This window comes from Pholcus phalangioides, unplaced genomic scaffold (genome assembly GCF_987345545.1).
Source record: "Pholcus phalangioides strain wild (caught in Gottingen) unplaced genomic scaffold, Ppha-v1.0 ptg000016l_1, whole genome shotgun sequence".
NCBI lineage: Eukaryota > Metazoa > Arthropoda > Arachnida > Araneae > Pholcidae > Pholcus > Pholcus phalangioides.
This window is the reverse complement of record NW_028301609.1, coordinates 13,270,262-13,295,956: the sequence shown is the minus strand read 5'-3', so window position 1 is coordinate 13,295,956 and position 25,695 is coordinate 13,270,262. Positions and strand designations below refer to the sequence as shown.

Genomic DNA, 25,695 nt, shown 5'->3' with positions numbered 1-25,695 from the left:
CACATTTGCAATAGCACAGCACTTTCCTTGGCCCTCGGTTCAGCCTTCTTCCCTTTGGGGAGTGTGACAGGTGCGGTCACAATGGGCCCAGCATTCGAGGTGAGAGAAATTAATAAATTATTTGCAATCTTACGAGACTGCTTCAAGTATACTTGGCCTCAACTGCAGAATTAACTAGGCGTGCATTAACACTGCAACATTTGCCTTGAATACATCATGATGCGAGTACTATGCAGACTCATTTCACATTTGTACATGAGACTCTTCTCTGAATCTCATAGTACAGCTACCTTTCGGAAATGTGCAAAAGGTGTGGCAGCACCAGCCCCCCCCCCCCCATATTCAAATAAATTGAAATTTTTTTTTATCATTTGCAACAACATGAGATTTCTACAACTGTTGCCGGTATGTATGTACTTTAAGGGGCAAGTTTTAAAATTGCAAGACCACGAGACTGTTTCAAATATACTGGATCTTAACTGCCAATTACACCAGGCGTTAAGACTGCAATATTTATCTTGAATGGGATGTGATTGCAGCACGTATATATTTTGAGAACTCGTTTCACACTTGCAACACCATGAGGCTTCTTCCCTGCTGGTTTTGCCAGCAATAAAAATAGTGACATCCGTCTTGTGATTATGTGGTAGAAATGTTGGAGGAAGTATGCACATTAGGTACTTTATAAGAGCTCATTTCCAACTCTCAAAACCACAATAGCACACTTCCAACACAACAGTATAATCGCTGAAACCAACAGGGGTTAAGACTGCAGTGTTTGGTTATTCAATCAAGTCGTCCATTCACAACTCGATTGAAAATGTAGATTTGGATTAAGCACCATTTACTATCCAACTTCCATCTACTTTTTTTTTCTAGAAGCCTCTTATTAAATCACATTAAATATCGATGCTTAAAAAATTGAAAGTTTGATGCAGCGTATGGTTCCTATTGTTTGAACCACAGCTTATCGTCACTTCAATGACCAAACAATTTTCACGATGAAAAAAGTCACATTAGTCCATCTCAATAATTATAAAAAAAATAGTGCATTCATCAATGCCTCACAAATCTGAATACCGAAGCAATTCAATCCATTTCGGCCATAATGGAACAAAATCACTTTGTAGCGTTCACAAAATCAAGTGTACAATTTCACAAACTGCGTTTCGAAGTTCAACAAATGATGTGAATACGATGGGAAAAAAACATGCACATTTTTTACAAACACAAAATTAACAAATATAAAATAACCGCATCGATAACACAATAAAGCTAACAATTTTTTTTAAAGCATCTACGCAGATGGAAACACAACAGAACTAAAATTGTTCTACTTGGCTAAATGAGAAAACCAAAAAAAAGCTAAAGTTCATAATTAAAAATTAAAGCACAAATTAAAAAAAACAATATATGTATATATAACAAAAAACAGTTCACTCCTCCAATCACTTCAGAGATGAGATGAGGTTTCCACCGTTTTGAAACCAACCTGAAAGATAATACAATATCAAATTTCATGTATAGAAATTAAAGATGCATTCTGATTATCAGGATTCGGATGTTGATGACATTTGCATTTTTCAATATTTTTTACTCTTTACTGCTCAAGACGGGCATACAGGCAAATGCCCGTAGACAGCCCATTGGAGACTTTTGTCAACAATGGGGTGAGAAGAAAGCTCTTGTCAGAGGCGGGAACCAAAGAGACAACTGGAAGGCCTTATCAATGGGATTTTAAATGCTGGAGTATTTACAGAAAGATAAGAGTACTCAATGCATTTTACAAAGAGATAATACTCTTGAGAGGGGATGTTTTCAGTAGACGCAAATCATCTCTCAAAAATCTAGAAATGAAAGGATGAACGTCAATGCAAAGGATAGCATGAATAGAAACTTATGGGGAAAGGAGGAAAGTGGTCAACATTTGCACGATTCCACTTTGAACAATAAAATCTCTGGATTTTCACGAACCTCCCAGGTCATCTATCTGTGGTTTCCAACTTCCAGGCATGAATGCAAGTCGATCTCCCTGTTAGAAAATCTGCTACAGAGAGCAACAGGCCTACAAGTGGAACAAATATTCAAAAATTGCACTTCATTCACAATTTGTAATATAGATGGCAGCACTTTTAATTCACACAACACTCTATATGCTTTCAGACTGTTAGGTACACTCTTACACTTCCGGCAAAACTCAATAGGTAGTAAATTGCCCGTGGCGATAGACCAGAGTTGCGCGCCATTTGAAAGAAAGAAAAGTTCTTTCTGGGAATTAAAAAGTTAAAGGTGTTTTTTTTTTCAGGTTTTAGGGCATTTCTGCAATATTTTTTCAACTTTGGGAATGTTTTCAAAATAAAAAGTAGGCTGAAAACATTTTTAAATTTTAAAAAAAATGCATTCACATTCATCACTTTACCCTTGTATCTTCCATCATAGGTGACGAACAAAGTTTAAAATAGAATCAATTCCAGGTAAATTTATGTATTATTCATTAAAACTTCCAAAAACTGGCCACACTTAACCAAAAAATGAATGAAACCTTACATGGTACGTTGAGAGAGAGGGAGAGAGAGAGAAATTTTAATTATATAAAACGGGAACATTGTATAGAGTACTTGCATGTATTAAAGGGGGAATTTTGAAATCTGCAAATTTGTGTTTTAATGTTCACACTTGCAACACTATGAGGCTTCTTCACTGCTGGTTTTGCCAGCGATTAAAATCACGATGAGATTTGATCCATAAGAATGCTGCAAGCAGAGACAGAGAAAAATAACTAGTTTCTAGAAAGAAAAAATACCTGGAGGAAAGTGGGAAATTTTTTTTTATAGATATCACCAACAGGGCTGCAACTACTAGGGTGCAGGCGGGTCTGGTGCCCGGGCGCTGGACTAGATGGGCACAAATTTCACTCTTTAACGTCTCCTTCAACATTATGAATGGGAGCCAAGATGAGTGCTTGCCCCAGCTGACCAAGCATCTAATTGCGGCCTGATCACCAAGATGTGAGAAATGATAAGTACCTAACCGTTAATTTTAATAATTTTTTGTGACTTTAATAATTGATTCAGCTGCCAATTTTGGTCCCTTTCCTTGTAAGTGCAATATTCTCAGAGATATTTAAATTCCGAAAGCAGAGGAAAGAACAGCATAATGAGCTTGTCCGTTAGTTTATACGTACTGTTCTTTCCCAACTTTTCAGCAATTTTTCTTGAATCAAATATCTCAGCGAATATTGTGCGTAGAAGAAACTTTATAATGGAGTTTCCGAGTAAAGGGTGCCTGTATAAAAAGTTAATTTTTTTTTATTTTAATAACCAAGGTCCTAATGTTTTTGGCCAAAAAAAAACCTGAAAAAATTACCATAAAAAATTACCCAAAAACTCAAAGAAAAAAAAATGCCGTAAAGGCTAAAAGACGAATTCCCCAAAAATATATAAAAATGCTATTAAAATAACAAAACAAATTTCTTTAGAAACTGAACTAGTCATTGTATCGACTGGAGGTAAAAGAAAAAAAAAATTCTTATAGTATCTATTGAAAATTACATTCATTCTCAACATTAGATTTATCAAAAATTCCCCAATAGAATTTTTCAAATAAATGAATCATAATTTCGGAGTGGGTTAGGAAATCTACATGACCAGATAGAAATTTCTAAAAAGACAAGATAAACTTCTTTCCACATCAATACATACGCTTTTGGGGATATTTGGGAGGGGGAAACTGATCTATAATATCAGCGTTAATTTCTCATCAATTTCTAAACTTTCAGACGTTGCCGTATAGATGTAAAAATTTTTTGCAATAAGTTTATTTCGCCATTATTTTTCCAAATTTCATGATGGTGAATTGGCCTATCCCAGTTTTAGCACACTTAAGAGAGTCATAGTTACTCCCGCCATTTACCCGCGCTTGGATGAATTTCTTCACTTTGGCATTTAGAGCACTGGTCAGAAATCACATCGTGTCAACACCTTTCACCGGCCATCGGAATGTTTTGTTTTAATTAGACAGTTGGATTCCCTCGGTCCGTGCCAGTTCTGAGTCAGCCGTTGGCCACCCGCCGAAGCCTCTGGGGGCTCCCTCAGCGGAGAGTAACCTCCCGCCGCAGCTGCAGCATTCTGACTTTCAGCACACTGACTTTATCGATAGCATCAATAAACTCCATACTTCTCTGCAAGGACTGAATGGTGGAAACCAGAATATGCTGAAAATTTATCTAATGTGCAACATGTTCTTTAATATTCCCAGGGCAAAATAAAGCTTATGAAATCTTACTGCATGCGCAGGGCTGTAGTGTGCATTTTCGGGAGGGCCACGAGTGGAGATACGGGGGGGGGGGGTGCAGCATCAAAAATCAAAAGTGGAGTGGGCAGATCTAATGTATGTGCATATATGAATTGACATCATCATCATTGTGTCCCCCCCCCCCCAGACTTCCAAGTCTATCTCCGCCTATGCCAGGGGCAGACTTTGCTTTGCTGCCTTTTTTGAAAGGGTTGTTATTATGCAAAATAAGTGAAAAAATTTTGAGCCTCCACCCCCCATTACAGCCGGTTGCTTTAGCCTAGTTATAGCTTGTGCATGCAGCATTCTTAAGGATCAAAATCATTCAAAGTGAAAAAATATTTGCAGATCCCAGAATTCCCCGTGTAATACATGCAAGTACCATACCATGTTCACACTTTTATATAGGGAAAATTCCTCTCTCCCAACATCCCATATAGGATTGTAATTTCTTGAATTCAGTTTCATTTATTGTTTGGTTAAATGTGGCCAGTTCTAGGAATTTTTGCTACATAATAAATTTAGATGGAATTGATTCCAAATTTTGTTTGCCCTCTAAGCAAAGGAATAATCTTATACAAAGGAAAATAGAAGTTGAGTGATGAAAGGATCCTTTTTTTAATTTTGTTTTAAAAAAATTTAACCTTTTTTTTAATTTGAAAAAAATTTCAAAAGTGAAAAAAATATCCTAAAAATGCCTTAAAACCCGATAAAATGCCTTAATTAAGTCAAAGTATTCAAAAATGCAAATGCCATCAATAGAGCCTAGATTACATGCACTAAAAAGTGGTGAGATATGCACTTCAAAATGCAAAAATAAGCACTTCAAAATGCAAAAATAACCACTTAATATACCAAAATGTGCATTTAAAATGCCAAAACAGTTTTGATGGAAAGCAGGTTTTTTTGCGTTTGGGCATCGAGTAGAGTGGTAAGTTTAGACCTGGCTTTACAGATTGCCTTCCACATGCAGACAAAACAGATCAGCTCAGAGTTTGTCTTCCCTTGACTCTCTCAAATATACAAATTCATTGTTATGGCAAAGATTGATGCAATTAAAATAAAAATAAGTAAAACAAGAACCTCAAAGACCCGATCTTTTTATTCGAACAGATTTCCGTAGTATTAAGAGTATCTCCCGTAGCTCTGTAGTTTATTGCGGCCATCCATAGAAGGCCAAACTAAGGACAATCTGTAGCAGTTGGCAACTCTGCACCCCCTGTATGGTAACTGTGCTTTCTGACAAGGGAGGTTGAAAACCAATCTAGTACTTTTATTTTCTTCCGTGGTTTCAAACACAGAAGGAATTGAACATTTAATTTGATTTTTAAAAAGAAAATGTGCCCTCAATTGGTATTCAACTATGAGAATTGTGATGTTGCGACTCATGTGCAATCTAGATACAGATTTCTATTTTAGTTATTATCGTCATTGCATACCCATCCCATTCTCTGGATATAGCTGCTTTATTTTAAAAGAAAATTCTACAATTTTAAAATTCTACTCACGATCAGTTTCAGTAATTTTATCTTCAAAATCAACCAATATATTCGGGACCTGCAATGAAAAATTTTGTTCCAATGGATTAATATTTGATTATATCAATACATAAAAAATGTAGGTAAATTAAGACATTATAGAACTGCGGTTCTCTTCCTTCTAGTACTTATGATTTATAGCTAATTCAACCTCGACCAAACTTGATGAACCCACTCCAGAGATGAAAGGTACATAGCGGGATCTAGAAATTTTGCCTTCACGATTTTACCCCAGCCGTTTTGTCCCCAATATTTCACCTGAAATGACTGTATGAGTGACCAAGTAAATAAATAAGTGATTGGATGAGTGGCCATGCATAAGTGGGTGAGTGACCAAATGAGTAAATGAGTGATTGAATGATCATATTATTGGTCAAGCGAAGGGCCATATAAGTGACCAAGTGCGGAACCACACGATCACTCACTTGGTAACTCATATAGTCATTCACTCAGTTGTTTACTCATACAGTCACTCACAAATTCAATTGGTCACTGATATGATACTCACCCATTAACTTTGTCACTCTTACAGTCAGGATATGTGAAATGTCAGGGGCAAAATACACTGGGGATAAAACGCGCCAGGGGCAAAATGTAGAAAAATTTCTGTAAACCATGAATGGCATTGCCATCAAAGAGCTGAATCTTTTCCCTCACATGAGGTATATTAATGGTCTGTTTTTACAATAACCCTTTCAGACCCTGCATGTAGTGCTGTAGCGATATTATTACATATTAACTGAACAACCATCAGATGGTGTTAGCCATCCACGATTGACGCTGAATGTCGTGAATGTATACTTATTCATATATATATATATATATATATATATATCATTTAACCAGAGAAAGTTGAAACTTGTTGTTCAGATGCATTCATTCCCGCCTGCATTGTAAATAGATAATAGTATTAAATAAGTAATAAAGTATTTTAATTCAATCATGTAATATGGTGAAGTTATTAACCAAAATGCATTTTTTGCTATTGTTCATACAAAGATGTAAATGCAGATAGCAAGCCTCTTTTTGCCCCATCCTCCAGTGATTTCATCTGACTTCAGAATCTGAGAATCATTGCCCCTTAAGTGAATTTTTTACCTGAGGAAAAAAAATCACATAGGGCAAGATCATGGGAATAAGCTGATTGTAGAAGTATCGGAATGTGATGTTTTGACAGAGAGGTAATGTGACATAAGGAGGGACCTGCAAGTTGGCACATTGTTTTGATGGAGCGCCCACGACTTGGCTTTCTAAAGATCTGGTAGCTTGCATCTCGCTGAATCATTCAGACATTTAAGGACTCACAGGTCCCTCCTGGTATCCGATTACCTGGCAAAACATCACATTCCAATACTCACACAACCATCTTATTCCCCTGATCTTGCTTCATGTGACTTTTTTTTAATCAGATATAGAATTTTCTTAAGGGGGGTGGGATCAACGATTCTCAGGTTTCGAAGAAGTGCTGCGGCCAAGGCACTGGAGACATTGACAAAAAAAAGTTTGCTATCCACATTTACATCTTTGTATGAACAATGGTAAAAATGCATAATTGCACCACACGGCAGTTACTTCCTTCAAAGGAAATACCAAATAAACAGGTTCTATCTGTATTCATTCTTCCCAGGGGTGGCTTAAGCGAGGGTGCACCCGGATGGCAGTTAGACATAAAAAATTTTAAACATTTCACACAGTAAAAATTCACATGGCATCAAGCTTGTTGAGCCATAATTCCACAACGAAGAAAACTTGAGGGAATAGACAATGCCAAGGACTGGTCTCAGAAACAAGCATGCAATCTAACCATGTGGGATTTACTTTTTGAGCTTCCAGTCTATCTGCTCCCCATGGCATCGAGGCCCCTAGTTAGAATTTTTTGCGAGCCCCAAGCCAGATTTTTCATGAGGTCTTTTGCAGTTGATCTATAGCGTGAAAAAGAAAAATAAGGATAGAGATTCCCGGGCACTCATGCTGGAGCCGTGTCAGCCCCACCCTTGTAAGGGGGAAGCCCATACCCTTCCTTCACAAGTTATCCAAAATTCCCAACAAAAACTTTATTTTAAATTTTTTTCCCACCCTTTCATCTAGGATTTAACGCCTCTCCAGCGCATACAAAAATAATTTGCTCTGATTGTTTCAGTTCAATAAAACTTTTTTCACCCACTCAGATTTATCACACCTTCCTGAGCAGTGCCCAGTGCAGATGCAATTAGTCGAATGGATCAAGAGCCACCTCTGTACTCTATTACAAGGGGCAAGAGTGCATTTCGATTCTGTCAAGTAGTTTTTTTTTTCCCACAGCTGTGGTGATTGAGTAGTCATTGCGGGGACCTGGGTTCGAATCTCACCATTGCCACAGTGGTGGTCAGCTGAAGTTGCTTTTCCGTGGTTCTTAACTTCGAGGTGAAAATGTGAGAATCTCCCTGTTAAAAAGTCTCGCAACAGAGAGCAACAGGTTCACAATGGTACAATTATTCAATCATTACACTTCACTCGTAGTCAGGTTACACCGATTTGAACCAGATTGATTTAAATCATGATTAAAATCACAATTTAAATCACTTGATTTTTTTTAAAAAAATCATTTATTTAAATAAAAAAACCCAAATTGTTTTTCTTTACGTAACTTCAATGGCACTGAAGTAAAAGTAACCTGGTATGGTGTGCATGTTACTGATGTAAAATAAGTATAGAAGATCTTTGGGGTAAATATAGACTTAAACCCTAGATAAAGTGTAGAAAGAAAGCTGAACTATTTCTAGATTTTTATGCGTGGAAAAAATTGCAGAAAAATATAGGCTAAGTTTAGCTGAACTTAGCTAAACTGCACTAAGCATTTACAATGCATTACAATGTGGTACAAGGGTTTCCTTGATTAAAAAACTGAGGAATTATTTTTTGCATAAAGTCTTGAATTCTATGCCCTAATTATCGATTCAAAATAATAATAGATATTATACCAACATATAAGCCCTGTTTACATGTGCAATAATATATCCCAGGGGGAGTTCCCAGTAACAGGGATTTTCGCTATAACCCATTTACATGCCATTTAGTTTATGCAGGTATTCCCCTTTCTTTTCGGATGTTGTCACTAGTTATGTGGGTTGAATGGGTGGTTGGCTCAAGATGGCCGACGAAGGAGCTAACGCAATTTTCGCGGCACAAAGGATTATGACAGAGGGGATGGAAGTCACCCCCCATTATTTCGCAACGAAGATGGGACTCTTTTGATGGATCTCCTTCCCATCTTTTTTCCCCCATCAGGAAAAGAAGTTGCCTTGCAGGTAATAATTACCAAAGCTACCCCCAATCTTGCACATGTAAACGGGGGATTTAAATATTGCTAAGCTTTAGACTTCTTTACTTTTCGTATTAAAGAGAGTTTCACGTTTTCTCTTTTTTTTTAAACCAAAATGCATTAAATCTGTGAAATAATAAAAATGTGTGAACTATTAAGCAACATCATGTGCAAGTCGGAAACACATCGTAATAAAAGCATCCATCAAGTGCACAAGAAACACACACAATCTTGTCAATAGAAATTTGTTTATTTAGTTGATGCTGAATGGCCCTTTGGTTGTACAGAGTGAATCGAGAAACCTGAACCATATATGGGATGCTGAGTTGCCACCAGGCATTCACTTTAATGGGGGTGGGGGAAACCCTCAAGAATAAAAGCTCTTTTCTCAACAAGAAAAATGTTAATCCATGAAGTTAATTTGGACTCAATGACCTTTCATGTAACATAAAAAGATTTTTAGTGTTCATATTTCTTGTTTGTAGTTCGTTTCTTATTGTTCATTTCTTAGTTCATTCACTAATGCTTAATTAGTGCGTAGTAGTATTTGCATCTGGTCCTTGGAGCACCAGGAACACCTTTGCAATAAATTATGATTTTTACATTTATGTGATGATGGCTGTGTTGAGGATTAAGTTATTTGGCATTATTAAGAACGATAAAATAATTCTGAGCTAGAGAATGGGTGAAAAAAAATCATGTTAATAATTATTTTTAGATCCCCCTAGATAGGAGCCCTCACAGCTGGGCCAGAACATCAGGCTTCACACCGAAGTGACAGACTTGAGCCAACCGATTCTTCCATAATTCAATCTCAGAACTTTTTGAGTTCAATAGTAAAATTTAGCAATAAAATTCTGGAAAAAATTGTACATGAATATGAACATACCCTGCATCATCTTGGCTGAAAAAATTGAACAAAGTAAATCATTTTTTTCACAAAAAATAAATGAAATTGAGAACTTAAAAAAAATAGTGATTTGCTATTGGTATTTATGGTTTCAATGCATTTTTCAAGTATAAGAAATGCAAAAACATCTTGAAAATTCCCAAAAATTAATGCTCGGGTTCGAAAAGGTTAAAACAAAAGATAATGGATATTGTTTAAATTGTGCTGAGGCATACGTACTCGATCATCTGTGAAAGACAGATGATAAAATTTCCTCGATTTCTCATTAAAAGTTCTAGCGGGATGACCCCCCCCCCCCCCGAAAATCATGAAATACAAGTTAGTATCAAAAGCTACTCTCGTGCAACAAATTTCTAGCACATCAAATATAAGTTAAAATCATGATTTGCTCTAGGAATACACACAAATCAGTGCACAACAACTGAAATGTACCAATCACATTGTGAATTACCTTTGACTCCACAGCAGCTGCTGCAGGGTTTACACGATTCAAACTGTTAGGAGCGGCTCTAACAACAACCTTCTTTTGAGGAAGAGCAGTGGTCAATCCTTTAAAAGCCAAATCACTGTTGTTTTTCAGAACATCCGTAGCACTGACATTCATTAAACCACCTGAAGTACGTAAAAAAAACGTGAAATTTCCAGTTTCACAACGGCTTCTGAATCGACACATTGAAATACTCTACAGCCCCAAAGCAGAATGTTTTACATTGTTCTGCAATGAGCCCTCAGCTGACTGGAAATGTTATGCAGTGAAAACTCCCATAATAGTGTTTTCTGTATTTTTCTAAAAATTCTTCCAAATCGTTCTGCAGTAGCACTGATTGATCTGTGATGAACATCACAGATTTCAGCATATTCTGCTTTGGGGCTCTACAGAATGAATTCAGACTGAATTAACAGGAAAAACATTCTTCTGCGCTATCTTAATAAAATCATGTGGTAAAGAGTAAAACATCTCCCACCAAATATCATGTGGTTCTTGATATTAAGGTGGTGGAAAAAGTTTAATAACAATCAAAAAAACTGTCTTGAAAATTTGTGCTTGTATAGATGCATGAAAATTTTAGAGCGATAATTACAAGTGGAACTACATTTTCCAGTGAAAATAATTTTGATGGGTCTTGCACTTTTCAGGAAAAAATTGTTGAAATTATGGTTAAAGTCAAAACCTGGAAAAATATATATATAGGCACATTGTGAAAAAGTTTTCTAACATTGAAGAAAGAAATTCACATTGTTCTCATGTAGCATAATAACCGAGATCGTTTTTCACACTCTACGCTGTGAAATCATTTTCTTCTTTTGAAAATGGGAAGATGCCAAAGACAACACAATTATCAAACATTAAAGGGACAAAAAAAGTTTGCTCTCAGAGAAAATGTGATGCCTGGTTATGAAATGGCAAGAAGAATTAAAAGACCATTGGTTACAGCTTTATAAATGATGCTGAGAGTTATTGACTGAAAGCCTGCACAAGGAGTCTTCTTTCTCTCACCCATACATCCATACATCTACACAAGCACAAATTTTCAAGATATAGTAGCTTTTCAGATGTCCTAAAAATTTCTTCCTCCACCTCACTCACAGCAAAAGATCATCACAGGGTAGGGCAATGGTGGCCAAGCTTTTTTCGAAGTTGTGAAACAATCAAAATGATTTTCGATGCCTGTGCAACTCTATGAATTTTAACATGCAGACCATACATCCCCTTTTTACATGACACGAACATTCTCTCCATTCCTGCAAGATATTGTTTGGCTGTCCTCTTATTTTTGTAAAGATGTTCAGTTCTAAATTGTATTTATTTTTGTCATATATACGATTATTGCAATGCAGATTGTGTGTGCATACATTGATAGTTCTCCTCACCATGTTAGGCACAGACATCGGTGCTTGTCCCCCCTCCCCTCCAATAAACTTTGCAAGAAGGCTTAGGTCCCCCCTCCCCCAAGAATTCATGGTTATACAATGTTGTACTATATGTATGCATGTCCACACAGGCTCATCATTTGAGGGACTCAGGTGGAGTGATTGCCCCTCCCCTGAATTAAAAAATGCAATAGAAATGGACAAACAATGTAAAATATACTCAATATATATGTGTGTATATATATAGAATGTTCTTTGCCCCCCCCCCAAAAAAAAACTGAAATGATGGGACTGGTCTCACATGTGGACGATCTTGAATCTCGTACATGTGGGACGTTCAGCAACAATGCCCAAGCCCAAAGATGAAAAACTGCCATTCATAAGAAAAAGATTGTTTAAAAGTGGGAGAAAATTTCTTTGATTGAAAAAATGGAATAGAACTTCAATTTCTGAAAAGTGTTGAGTGTTTCAAAAAGCGGTAAGGTGTAGAAAGTACGTACTTCCCGGGTGTACTTGCTCAAGTGTTAAAAAGAATAGACTTGGCTTAAAGAGTAATTTTACATCAACTTAACGGTAACAGAAACTTTCAAGTGTTCTGCAGAATAGACAAGCAAAAAAAAAAAATCTTTGAGTGCACTCACCGATTCTGACTGGAAAAGTATTCCATATGAATTGCTCATCAGCCAAACTCATATTATAATTGATTTGCGGATCCTACATATTCAAAAAAAGAGAAACAAAAAAAAAAAAAATCATATTTTGAAACTGGTACGACACTATTTTGAAAAATGACTAATTGGCATAATCTATAGTTAATACTAGAACGACGTCAAGCGGGGTCACTTTGAGTGCAACAGAAAAAAATGGGAACAAATCATTTTTCTTTACTGAAACTTCTTAAAACAGTATCCAGGGCTCCCACTCAAAAAATTAGAAAAAGTAGGAAAAAGCAGGACTATATAAAAAGTAGGATGGGGGAGAGTAACCCCCCCCCCCCTCCTTAGAGAACATAATGATAGCGTAATAAAAAACATTGCTGAAAATAATTTTTTTAATTTTTGTAAAAAAAAAATCATTGGCCATAGCACTATTCCAGTATCCCATAAGAGTGACTGGAGCCAGAGCAAAATGGCAGAAGTGACTTGGTTACAAAAACAATTTATGGACAAAACTGCATAGGCTACTAGCAACCGCAGATAATTATTATTTTTCTCTCTCCTCGCAATATAAATTACTAGAGCCCAGAAGTTTAGGCACTAAAAATGGTCGAAATAGGCAGGCAAAAAGACAACTAAAAGTGCCTAAAATAGGCATTATAAAAAGGCATTTATAATTTATGGAAGAAAAAAATAACTAAAACTGAGGTATTAGGGGTCCAAAAACTAGATGAAAAATTGGTTGCATTTAATCCCTCTACTACTTTAATTATGGTTTTATAATAACTGCATTATTGTCCAAGTTAAACTGATTTCAAGCCCAAAATAAAATGCTACTAAGCCCTCAGGATTAGGTTAATTACAAGGCCACCATTACCAGATGCGGAGCCCGTAGAGAAAATGATCTGTGGGGCTCCTTCGAGTTTCAAATATTCCAAATAATACAACAAATAAACAAGAAATAATCGTTTTAATTTCTATAGTTGAAACATAGCTACCTTGTTCTATTGTAGTAAAAAATAATGTAACTTCTTATATATCACCACATATGCGAGACTCCTTCAAGCGGGGACCCTGTGTGGCCGCATCTGTCGCACACCCCTGAGGGCAACCCTGGTCAATTTGATCGAATACTAAATATGTATGTAAAATAAATAGCCTTGGTTGCTTGTAGTGTATTTATGGTGTAAAAAAACAAGATCAGAACAACATGGGCCCCAGAGGCTATGGACAAGGAGGGGGCCCTGTCTGCTCCTACCCTGCTTGTGTGAGCCATCACGTCAACTGATGACCTCTTGGGACAGTCATACATATACAATACAGTCCAATGCCTGAACGAGATGTATAATATAAAGCATGTGGAGAAGCAAAAGTTTCTAATTTTCCTCTGCTTTTCTAACATGGGCTGCGTTCATCTGAAATAAAATCATCCACATGTAACACTATCCGGTCAAGGCAAAGTTAATGCATGGCAACACCGATCTCTCTGATCACTTATTCACATTTAAATGGGGCTAGAAAGTGTGTCGGGGGCGGATTTTCTGATGATAATTGGTACAAAGAGAGTTGGAAAATTTTAAAAATGACAATTCTTTTTCGATCAGAGCTCAAAATATCCAAGTTTTACAGGCCAAGGCCAAAATCATGATTGATTAATTCTGAATTTCTATCTCGATTTTGGGATTTTTTCCTCTCATTAATTATAAATTTCTGTCTTGATTTTGGGATTTTTCTCTCTCATTAATTCTGAATTTCTATCTCAATTTTGGGATTTTTTTCATCATTAATTCTGAATTTCTATCTAGATTTTCGGATTTTTTTTTCTCTCATTAATTCTGAATTTTTATCTCGATTTTGGGATTTTTTTCTCTCATTAATTCTGAATTTCTATCTCGATTTTGGGATTTTTCTCTCTCATTAATTATGAATTTATATCTCAATTTTGGGATTTTTTCATCATTAATTCTGAATTTCTATCTCGATTTTGGGATTTTTTCCTCTCATTAATTATAAATTTCTGTCTCGATTTTGGGATTTTTCTCTCTCATTAATTCTGAATTTCTATCTAGATTTTCGGATTTTTTTTCCTCTAATTAATTATGAATTTATATCTCAATTTTGGGATTTTTTTCCTCTCATTAATGATGAATTTATATCTCAATTTTGGGATTTTTTCATCATTAATTCTGAATTTCTATCTCGATTTTGGGATTTTTCTCTCTCATTAATCCTGAATTTCTATCTCGATTTTGGGATTTTTCTCTCTCATTAATTCTGAATTTCTATCTCGATTTTGGGATTTTTTCCTCTCATTAATTATAAATTTCTGTCTCGATTTTGGGATTTTTCTCTCTCATTAATTCTGAATTTCTATCTAGATTTTCGGATTTTTTTTCCTCTAATTAATTATGAATTTATATCTCAATTTTGGGATTTTTTTCCTCTCATTAATGATGAATTTATATCTCAATTTTGGGATTTTTTCATCATTAATTCTGAATTTCTATCTCGATTTTGGGATTTTTCTCTCTCATTAATTCTGAATTTCTATCTCGATTTTGGGATTTTTTTCCTCTAATTAATTATGAATTTCTATCTCAATTTTGGAATTTTTTTCCTCTCATTAATTATGAATTTATATCTCAATTTTGGGATTTTTTCATCATTAATTCTGAATTTCTATCTCGATTTTGGGATTTTTTTCCTCTCATTAATTATAAATTTCTGTCTCGATTTTGGGATTTTTTTCTCTCATTAATTCTGAATTTCTATCTCAATTTTGGGATTTTTTTCATCATTAATTCTGAATTTCTATCTAGACTTTCGGATTTTTTTTTCTCTCATTAATTCTGAATTTCTATCTCGATTTTGGGATTTTTTCCTCTAATTAATTATGAATTTCTATCTCAATTTTGGAATTTTTTTCCTCTCATTAATTATGAATTTATATCTTAATTTTGGGATTTTTTCATCATTAATTCTGAATTTCTATCTCGATTTTGGGATTTTTTCCTCTCATTAATTATAAATTTCTGTCTCGATTTTGGGATTTTTCTCTCTCATTAATTCTGAATTTCTATCTCAATTTTGGGATTTTTTTCATCATTAATTCTGAATTTCTATCTAGATTTTCGGATTTTTGTTTCTCTCATTAATTCTGAATTTTTATCTCGATTTTGGGATTTTTTTCTCTCATTAATTCTGAATTTTTATCTCGATTTTGGGATTTTTTTCTCTCATTAATTCTGAATTTTTATCTCGATTTTGGGATTTTTCTCTCTAATTAATTATGAATTTCTATCTCAATTTTGGAATTTTTTTCCTCTCATTAATTATGAATTTATATCTCAATTTTGGGATTTTTTCCTCTCATTAATTATAAATTTCTGTCTCGATTTTGGGATTTTTCTCTCTCATTAATTCTGAATTTCTATCTCAATTTTGGGATTTTTTTCATCATTAATTCTGAATTTCTATCTAGATTTTCGTATTTTTTTTTCTCTCATTAATTCTGAATTTTTATCTCGATTTTGGGATTTTTTTCTCTCATTAATTCTGAATTTCTATCTCGATTTTGAGATTTTTCTCTCTCATTAATTCTGAATTTCTATCTCAATTTTGGAATTTTTTTCCTCTCATTAATTATGAATTTCTATCTCAATTTTGGGATTTTTTCATCATTAATTCTGAATTTTTATCTCGATTTTGGGATTTTTTTCTCTCATTGATTCTAAATTTCCATCTGAATTCTGGGATATTTTCACTTATTGATTATGAATATCCACCAAGATTCTGGAATTTTTCCTCCCATTAATTCTGAATTTCCATTGATTCTGGGATTTTTTATCCCTCATTAATTCCGAATTTTCATTGGCGAGTAGATATTTTTCAGTATTCCTGTATATTTATTCTGTGATAATGCATGAATCTTTGGACGTCCAGTACCCTACACCGCAAAATACATAAAATTCATGGCTAAGGAGCAATAAAATTATTTTTGCACCGGACCCAGCATCTGATAAGGGCAGCCTTGATTGGAGGGGCAGGGCTTTCTTGCACAGAGCCCATGGGACAGATATAAGTTTAAACCTATTGGGGGGGGGGGGTAGGCCTGACCACAAATAGATGCTTGGTCAGAGTCAGGGCAAGCACACATTTTCACCCCATTGTGATGTCGAAGGAGAGATTAAAGCACACATGCTCTACCCATGGCTATCGGAATCATTTAATGTGTTTACAACAAACATCCAAACCACTCATGTGGCCCATAAAAGATGATTCAATAATTTGAGTGGGCTCGTGGCACATTTCCAGATTACTTCAGTGGCTTGCAGCACATTTTCTAATCATTTAAGCTGCCAACCTTATATATCCAGATCAGCTGATGATAACCGACTCCCAAATCATCTAAGTGATTAGCAATACACTTCCAGATCATTTAAGTGGTTCATGGTACATTTGCGAATTGCATAAGTTGCTGGTGGCACATTTCCAGATCACTTCAGTGGCCCTGGCATGCTTACAGATCACTCGTGTGTGGCCAATGGCACACTTACAGATCATTTGAGCGGCCCGCGTCATTTTTATGGAACACTTTAGCGGCTCTTGGCAGATTTCCACATGTCACTCAAGGTGCATTTCCAGATCACTTAAACTGCCCACAGCACATATCTAGATCATCTCAAGAGACCGACGGCACACCATCACTTGAGTGACTCGTAGCACACTTACAGATAACTTAAGTGGCTCTTTGCACATTGCTAGATCACTAAAGCGGCTCGCGGCACACTTTTGGATCGCCTGAATGGTGTGAGGCACATTTCCAGAAAATCCAAGTGGCCCGCGACACGTTTCCAAACCATTGAAGTGGCCCGCTCCCTCAAAAAGGTTGAAATTTCCTCTTTTCTGGTACGGCACCCGGGACACCGGACACGCTTGCTCGCCTCTAGTTGCGGCCCTGGGGCCGGCGCGGATCTAGGGCGATGTGTTAGGTGGGGCTATTTATCGTTCAGTTTCGTTGAATCGTCCTTTTTTGAATCGAAATTTTTTTTTTTTCCTAATTTTAGCCTCTTGAAAGGGGCGTTTGCCCCCCCCCCCGCCCCCGGATCTGCGTGTGGGGGGCCGAGGCAGATTCAGCGGCGAATAAAGCCAAGGCGATGTCTCCAGCCACAAATGAAGAGGATATCTTCAGCATTGAATGCAGCCGGAGCAGACATCTCCAGGCTGAACACTCAAGCTGGAAATGGAGCAGAAACAGATATATTCAGCTACGAATGAGAAATCGAGCAGACACTTTCAGCTGCGAATGAAACGAAGGCAGAGACACCTTCAGCTGCAAATAGCTGACACCATCAGCTGCGAATATTTTACGCGCTAGATTAATTTTTCCCTCATTTTTTGGCTCTTGGGAGGGGTGGTCGAGCCCCATCGCTCCCCCCCCCCCCGGATTGAGCTGGGGGCTCCCAGCCACTGTTGAGCTGACACTATCATTGACCTAGCAAAATATTTTGGGGGGAAAAAGAAGACTTACCCTATATATAGTTCTAGCAATCAAATCCTTGACCAAGAGCACAGCATGACATGCTTGGATGTAAAACATCCACCACACACACGCACACACATGAGCACTGCTGACCACAAACAAACCCTGTGCCTTCAGCACTTGTTTATGTTCCTCTCACCCGGAATCATTTCCCGAGAATTTCGACTAAACTTAGGCCAGCGCTGTGGACTACAAACAAACATTACATCACTTCTGACACACATCCTACAGGTTTTTTTTTCCGGGGGGGGGGAGAAGACAGAGAGCGATTTATACCGCCACGTTCTTGTGAAAGTAATTGCCCCCCCCCCCCCTTCACATCCACCAAACGAGCAGCAAATACTGACTATTCGGTTCTTGTTATAGAATAATTTGTTGTAATACAAGTTCGTTTTTGTGTAACATTTTGTTTCCTGTTGACGGAAGACCTGAAGGTCTCTTCCAGATAATGTCCAAGTACTAGCACCAGTTCTGGAGAGGAAAGAAGGGGAAGGGGGTGGGTGCGCTAATTCGCAACTCTAATAGAAAGAACAAGAGCCAAATTATTTCCGGGAGATTAAGTCACAAAAGACACCGCGTGCTTAATCCAAGTCGCGATTATCTTCTACCATGTTCATCTAGTGACGATCAGGGGGCCACAACTCGATACTTTTTTTCAACCGGGGCAAGAACGCATTTTGGCGTCCACATGAAATATAGAAGAAACAGTTAAAGGGTGCATTCTGCGCTTCCTTCTGTCCAGCGCCCGAGCACAAGACCCGCTTGGTTCCCCCTACCCCTAGTTGCGGCACTGGTGGGAAACTGAAATCACCTTTTTCTTCTGGTTTTGCCGAGATCGGCACGATATTCGAAATTAGATAAATCCCCCCCCCCCACACTCCTGGTTTGTGGGGAAGGGGAGGGGGCTTGTTCATAAGAACCTTACCTCAAGCCCCTTCAATACACCCTTCCCTCCCCGCGTCAATAACGGAGACGACTGGACAGCGATCTAATGTACAGTGAAACTTCACTACAACAATAATCGATATTTTCCAAATCATGTTTGGAATTGCCTATAGTCAGTGCCGCCATAGTTAATTCATGGGCCCACCCGGGCACGGCCCGCAGGCCTCAACTCACTTGTTTTCTTCATTCTTCCAATAGCGTCCAATAACATTGGTGTTTTGCAAGACATGGCCACCGAAAATGTTGATAAAGCAATAAACCAATCAATTTATTATCATTATCATATATATATATATAGGTGCAAATTCAAAGACTTAAAAAGACCTGCAGTTTGTCACGTGACAATATTTCGCATAGGTGGAGATAGACTTGGAAGTCTGGGGGGGCACAGTCATTATTGCTGGGGGGGGGGGCACGATGATGATGATGATTATGTCAATTCATCTATACATTTATGCATTAGATCAGTCGACTTCACGTTTGATGCTGGGGGCAATGCCCACCCCCGTATCTCCGCTCATGATATTTCGCTGTCGGGAGGAAAAAAAACACGTCATGCAAATAAAAGGGAAGATTGCACGTGGTGATCATATCACCTGTTTTCCTAGGACATTACACTCAGTGGCCAAAAAAATTAGGAACACCCTGCTTCTCACCACTAATATCGTGTGGGACCTCCTCTAGCTTTGAGATGACAGCAGATATTCTTCAAGGCATGGACTCTACCAGTTGTTGAAACCGTTGAAGACGAATACTAACGAAATGGCGGCTCTTAATTCCCTCAGATTAGAAGGTGGTGTTTCGTAGTTTTTTAACAGACCTTTTTCAACCTCGTCCAACAAATGCTCAATTAGGATGAGATCGGGTCAGGGGGGGGGGCGGCATTGAAGAAATTGAAACTCTGAATCATGTTCCTCAAACCAATCTGAGATCATTTCAACCCTCGTGATGAAAGGGTTTACTGTCCTGATGGAAACAGCCAAGATCAGGAAACATTATGGGCCATAAACGGGTGCACGTGGTCAGCAACGATGTGGAGGTAAGGGCTGGCTGGCACTGATGGATGTTTCTAATGAAAATAAGGGACTTTTCTTTTTGCTTTCAAACCAATCACAACTCAGGTCTATCGCCATCTATGGGCAATTTACTACCTAGTAAGTTGTGCCGGAAGTGTAAGTGTGTGCGCCTAAAAGTCTGAGTGCGTATTTAGTGTTGTGTAGGATTTTTCAGTTCTGCCATCTATATTTTAGAAGTGAAGTGATTGAAGAGTAATGGCTGAATACTTGTACTGTTTGTAGTCCTGTTGCGAGATTTTTTAACGGGGAGATCTAGGCTTGCATTTGCAACTCGAAGTTGGGAACTACAGAAATCCAACTTCAGCCGACCACCGTGTTGACGTTGGGGTTCGAACCAGGGTTCCCGCGACGCGCGTCCGTCCCTATGACCACTAGACCACACACAACAGCGGCGAAAATAAGGGACCGAGAGTATCAGGAAAATACTCACCAGACCGCGATTCCGTCGCCATCTGCTTGAACATTGTCCTGTGCCATGTCAGATCCATGCTTGGCCGAGCCCCACCATCCCCACAGTGGTGGTCTGTTGAAGTTGGTTTTCTGTGGTCCCAACTTCGAGGCACGAATGCGAGCCGATCTCTCCGTTAAAAAGTCTCGCCACAGAGAGCAACAGGCTTACAAACAGTACAAATATTCAATCATTACACTTCACTTCTGAAATACAGAGGGCAGCACTGAAAAATCAGACAACACTAGATACGCACGCACTCAAACTGTTGGTACACATACTTACTCCTGGCACAACTCACTAGATAGAAATTGCCCATGGCGATAGACCCGAGTTGTGATCGATTTGAAAGAAAGAAAAGATAGGGCAGGTTCTCATCGTTTCGTGCTATTCCCATGTCTATTATTTTACAAAAGAAGTTTCCAGGTTTCTAAATGTAATATTGGCTGAGATATTTGAATTCCAAAATTTTAGGGAAGTTGGGGAGGAAAAAAAACGGGATAAATGCGGGTAAAACCAAAGCCGCCTATAAGCCCCGTTCACATGTGCAAGACTAGGGGTCGCTTTGGTGATGATTACCGACATGACAACTTTTTTCCCCCTCGTAGGGAAGAAAAAGTTGGGAGAGAAGCTCATCAAAAAAAGCCCATCTTTCTTGGGGGTGGATTGGTGGTCCACACCGACCTTCTCTCCCATAATCCTTTGCGCCGCGAAAACTACTATAAGCTACACCGTCAGCCATCTTGAATCAATTACTTCCGTTCAACTTACGTAACCAGTGACGACTTCCGGAAAGAAGAGGGGGGGATTACCGGCATAAACTAAACGTCATGTGAATGAATGGTTTGTAGCGAAAATCCCCGTTGCCGGGAACTTCCCGCGATGTTTTATTGCACATGTGAACGGGGCTATAGATACTGTAATCTAGTTCAAGGGGGATGAACTGATCAACCTTTAGGAAAGTGCGGGCCACTTTATTGATTTGAAAATGTGTCGGCAGCCACTCAAGTGATCTGGAAATGTGCCGCGGGTCAATCAAGTGGACTGCAAATATGCCGTAATAATATGCCGTCTGTAAATAATCACCTGCCTAGGTGAGAAGTCTATCGACACCACTCACCTGAACATCCGGTTCAGCGTCGTCGGCACCGGAATTCAAGTCCACATCCTGTAGCGGCTGGAACTGGTTCATCAAGAATGATTCTATTGCGATCTGTTCATTATCCAAGTCCAAAGAATTAGAACTTCGCGGAGAAAACCCGTTCGGGTCCGAGTACATCGATGGGCTTCCCGGTTCGGGAAGCCGAGGACTAAACAATATCTGGTCGCTGCTAGACGATATCGTCCTACTCCTAGTACTATTGTCCTTCAGTTTATCTGCAAAGCACAAAAAATAAATGGGAAGGTGCCATCAAACAAGACACGGCACAGAAAGGGAAAAACCCTCACGTATAGATAGACCAGTAATATACCGGCTTCCAAAAGTTAAGCATGAGATGGCCTATACCAGAGGGGGTTCTTGATCTTTTTTGACTCGCGGAGCCTTTTTCAGTACATAATTTGACTGGAGCCCTTTTTGTGTATAATTTTTATGGCGGAACCCCGTAGGCCTCTTTTTTTCGTAATGAAGTTAGTGACTGCACTCACTTGGTCTTTCAATACGGTCGCATACCGTCATCCGGTCATCCACACCTTCAATTGGCCACTCATACTGTCACGAAATCCACTCTGATCTGGTCACTAACCCACTCACATGATCAGGGAAAATGAAATGGGCCGGGGTAGGGGGGGGGGCGAAATTTCCGTAAACCATCGTAATGCATCATCGTACAGGCATCTTCAATCGGTTGCTCGCGAGCAGCACGGTACTCCCTGAAGCACCAACAGAGCTCGATGCACGTGTCTGATTTGGTGCTCGCGAGCATTTGTTCAGTGCCCCAATAAAACAGCCTCTATAATGCATTCAAGAATTAAAATTATCCTGATTTCAGGCATACGTATGTCAAACTAGGGTAAATTGATTTTTCTGTCTCTTCCCCCCCCCCCCCCATCTGATTAGAAATGTCTCTGCCCACAAATTCGCGAGATTCTTAACCAGATAGCATTATTATGAGAGAGAGCCAGAGAGTGCTGGTCATTGAGCTGGTCTGATTGAGCGTTTACAACGAGGGTGCTCAAACCTTTTGGGGTGCTCCTCTTTTGACGATGGGTATAGGTAGTGCTCGTGACTCGAAAAGGTCAAAGACCTCTGCTATAGTACAGCAATAAAACCTCTCTTAACAGACACCCCCTCCCTCTCGAATGCGATCACCCCTTTTTTTTGGGGCCAAATAATACTTCCCCTGAGTATAACAACCCCCCCCCCTTTTTACAGGCAGATTTTTTGTACCACCTGTGTCCGCAAAAGAGGTTTTACTGTATAAACAGTAGCGTGCTCAACTTTTGGAAACCAGTGTATTGTGTATAGTAATCACACTTACCCAAATTGATCTTGAAGATTTTGATTCCTTTCTCTCCAGGAGGCACTGGCAATTCTTGTACCAAATCCTTGAGCTTGGTAAGAGCTGCACGGAAGCGGCCTTTGGCCTTCTCTTCGTACTTATCGCCACCTACATTACGGCCCTTCATTTTGTCCCACGCCTACAAAGAGAAAAACAATAATGCTAGTACAAATATTTTCTATAATGGGGTAAGTATGACTATACTGCAATTCTAATGCCGGGGGAGGGGGGGGGAGAGCAGGGCCGTCTTAAGAGCATCATGGCCCCCTTTCCCCCCCCCCTCCAGCATTGGGGGAGAGTGCTGGTCATTAATTGAGCGTTTACAAAGGGGATGCTCAAACCTTTTTGGTAAAATGCGAGCCACTTCATTGGTTTGAAAATGTGTCGCGGGCCACTTAAGTAACCTGGAAATGTCCTGCATGCTGCTTAAGTCGAATTGTAAATATACCGCGGGTCACTTAATCTGTAAATGCGCAGCAAGTCAATTAAGTGATCTGGGAAGCATTTAGTGTGTCTAAGTGGCCCACTCAGTGAGCTGAGTGTGACACTTGGAGATTACTTGAGTGACACACGGCACAGTTCTCGAGCACTTGAGCAGCCTGCGACACATTTTCAGATCACTTGTAATCCACGACACACCTAAAGATCAGTTAAATGGTCCTTGGTACAGTTCCACATCGTTCGTGTCCCGCGGCACATTCATAGATCATCTAAGTTACCCGAGGCACATTCGCAAATCATTCAAATGACATACGGCATATTTAGATCACTGAAGTGACGTGACGGCCCATTTAATGATAACCTCAGTGACCCGTGGCATAGTTCGTGAGCACTTAAAACGGTCCGCGGCACATTTACAAATCCCTAAGTGACCCGCGACAAGTTTTCAAATCAATGAAGTGGCCCGTATCCTCCTAAAGGTTGAACACACTTGGTGCAGCCGTTATAAAGGAATTCCAGGTTTTTGTTGAGGTAATTTAAACGAGATAACGCGAGATTTCCCGCTATAAACGGCATTCGTTAAAATGGGATTCGACTGTATAAATAAAGGGTACTCAATCTTTGTGAGAATGAGGGCCACTTTATTGATTTGAAATCGTGTCGCGGTCCACTCAAATTATCTGTAAATACGTCGCGAGTCACTTTAGTGACATGGGTTCATTCAAGTATGACGTCAGCATCGTGGGGGGGGGGGGGTGTTCGGATTTGCTGACTTCTGATGACGAGGGGGGGGGGGGTTGAAGGTTGCTTACATCATCAACCACCCCTTTTTGAACATATGAAATATTCTAAGCTGCTGACGAAATTTTGCTGACAGGTGGGAGGGGGGGGGGGTCAGTGTTTTGCTGACAAGGGGGGAAGGGGTGAAAAATGGCTGAAAATCTGCTTAGACGTAATACTTGAATGGGCCCTAAATATGTTGCGGGGTCACTTGAATGATCTGTAGATATGCAGTGGGAATGTGGAACTGCGCCGCAGATCACTCAACTATGCCATTTAGTTGATTTTTTTACAAAATATATGGTTACAAATACAGAGAGAGCGAGAATAAGTGGTACGTACGACAGCAGCAGCGCCTGGGAATGTGTTCGGAAGTGTCTCCGGTTGTTTCGACCTCAAACAACGGCAAAAAGTTCTTCTCTGGGAGCAGCAAATAAAATCGCACCAAATCGCAAACAGCGGTGGCGACCATTTCGAGAATCTACAACACGACGAGGAGCAGCAACTGCTATATTTATACGATTGTTTTGCGCCACTGAAAACAGCACACACACCACTGATAATCACTGCTGCTGATAACAATCAAACGACGCGCGTCTGAAGAAAAATCAGTGTCAACACAAGCCCCAATGTGTTTGATCATCACCGCAAACCAAAACCACTGATTGCATTCCGATTGCTATCGATGATGCATCAGTTGTCCATCGGCGCCTTGTATTTCGACAACACCCTTATCTCGTGATGTAATTTTTTTCCCTGTGCCACCATATATCTCTCGACAAGTCATTATAAACAGTTGCGTGGGACACGTCATTGTCACGTCGAGGAATCTTTTTCCTTTTGAACGGTAATCGGTATTGACAGGTCATTGCTTCATGAAAATTCGATATAAAAAAAAATAGTTTCATTACTTCCAGAAAAATGAGGACAAATGTTATGGCGGGGAGAGGGGGGGGGGGTGTCCCACTACTGGCATTGATACAGGGCTCCAGCCAGCTCCTCCTAGAGATAGGCCTCCGCACAGGTTGCTGTAAAATTCCTTCAGACTACCTAGCAAGTTTGCCACATTTTGAAACACAGCATACTTCGTCTCTTCTTATTTTGGCGTACAATCAGTTGGGGTCTTATAGAAATCGCCAGTTCTGAGCCCGAACATTTCTTTTCCTCACAACGATGATACTGGAATTTTTTCCCCTGAATATTCTGAGGGAAAATGGACTACTTACTGACGTCACAAGCAGCGTGCGGAGGCCTTCATCCAGCCCTGGGCCAAGCATAAACTTTCTATGATCTTTTTTTTGTTTTTCATGCTATAAATTCACTACATATGGGCCCATGAAAAGTCTGCCATGGATACTCGCCAAATATCCCCGCCAGGAAAGGGGGGCTGCT

The 25,695-nt window shown here is 39.0% G+C and overlaps 1 protein-coding gene across 1 annotated transcript in view; it reads right to left on the bottom strand.

Moving 5' to 3' along the window:
• Positions 1 to 772: 772 nt before the first annotated feature.
• The window catches only part of LOC149075090 (uncharacterized), a 61,262-nt gene continuing 36,339 nt past the window's right edge, over positions 773 to 25,695 (bottom strand). Inside the window, exons 3-8 of the mRNA XM_089245655.1 lie at positions 23,062 to 23,221; positions 21,702 to 21,958; positions 12,556 to 12,628; positions 10,494 to 10,654; positions 5,802 to 5,850; positions 773 to 1,492 (exon numbers count right to left, since the gene is read on the bottom strand). Coding sequence (XP_089101781.1) covers positions 1,449 to 1,492; positions 5,802 to 5,850; positions 10,494 to 10,654; positions 12,556 to 12,628; positions 21,702 to 21,958; positions 23,062 to 23,221 — 744 coding nt within the window. The 3' untranslated portion in view covers positions 773 to 1,448. The remainder of the gene's footprint in view (positions 1,493 to 5,801; positions 5,851 to 10,493; positions 10,655 to 12,555; positions 12,629 to 21,701; positions 21,959 to 23,061; positions 23,222 to 25,695) is intronic.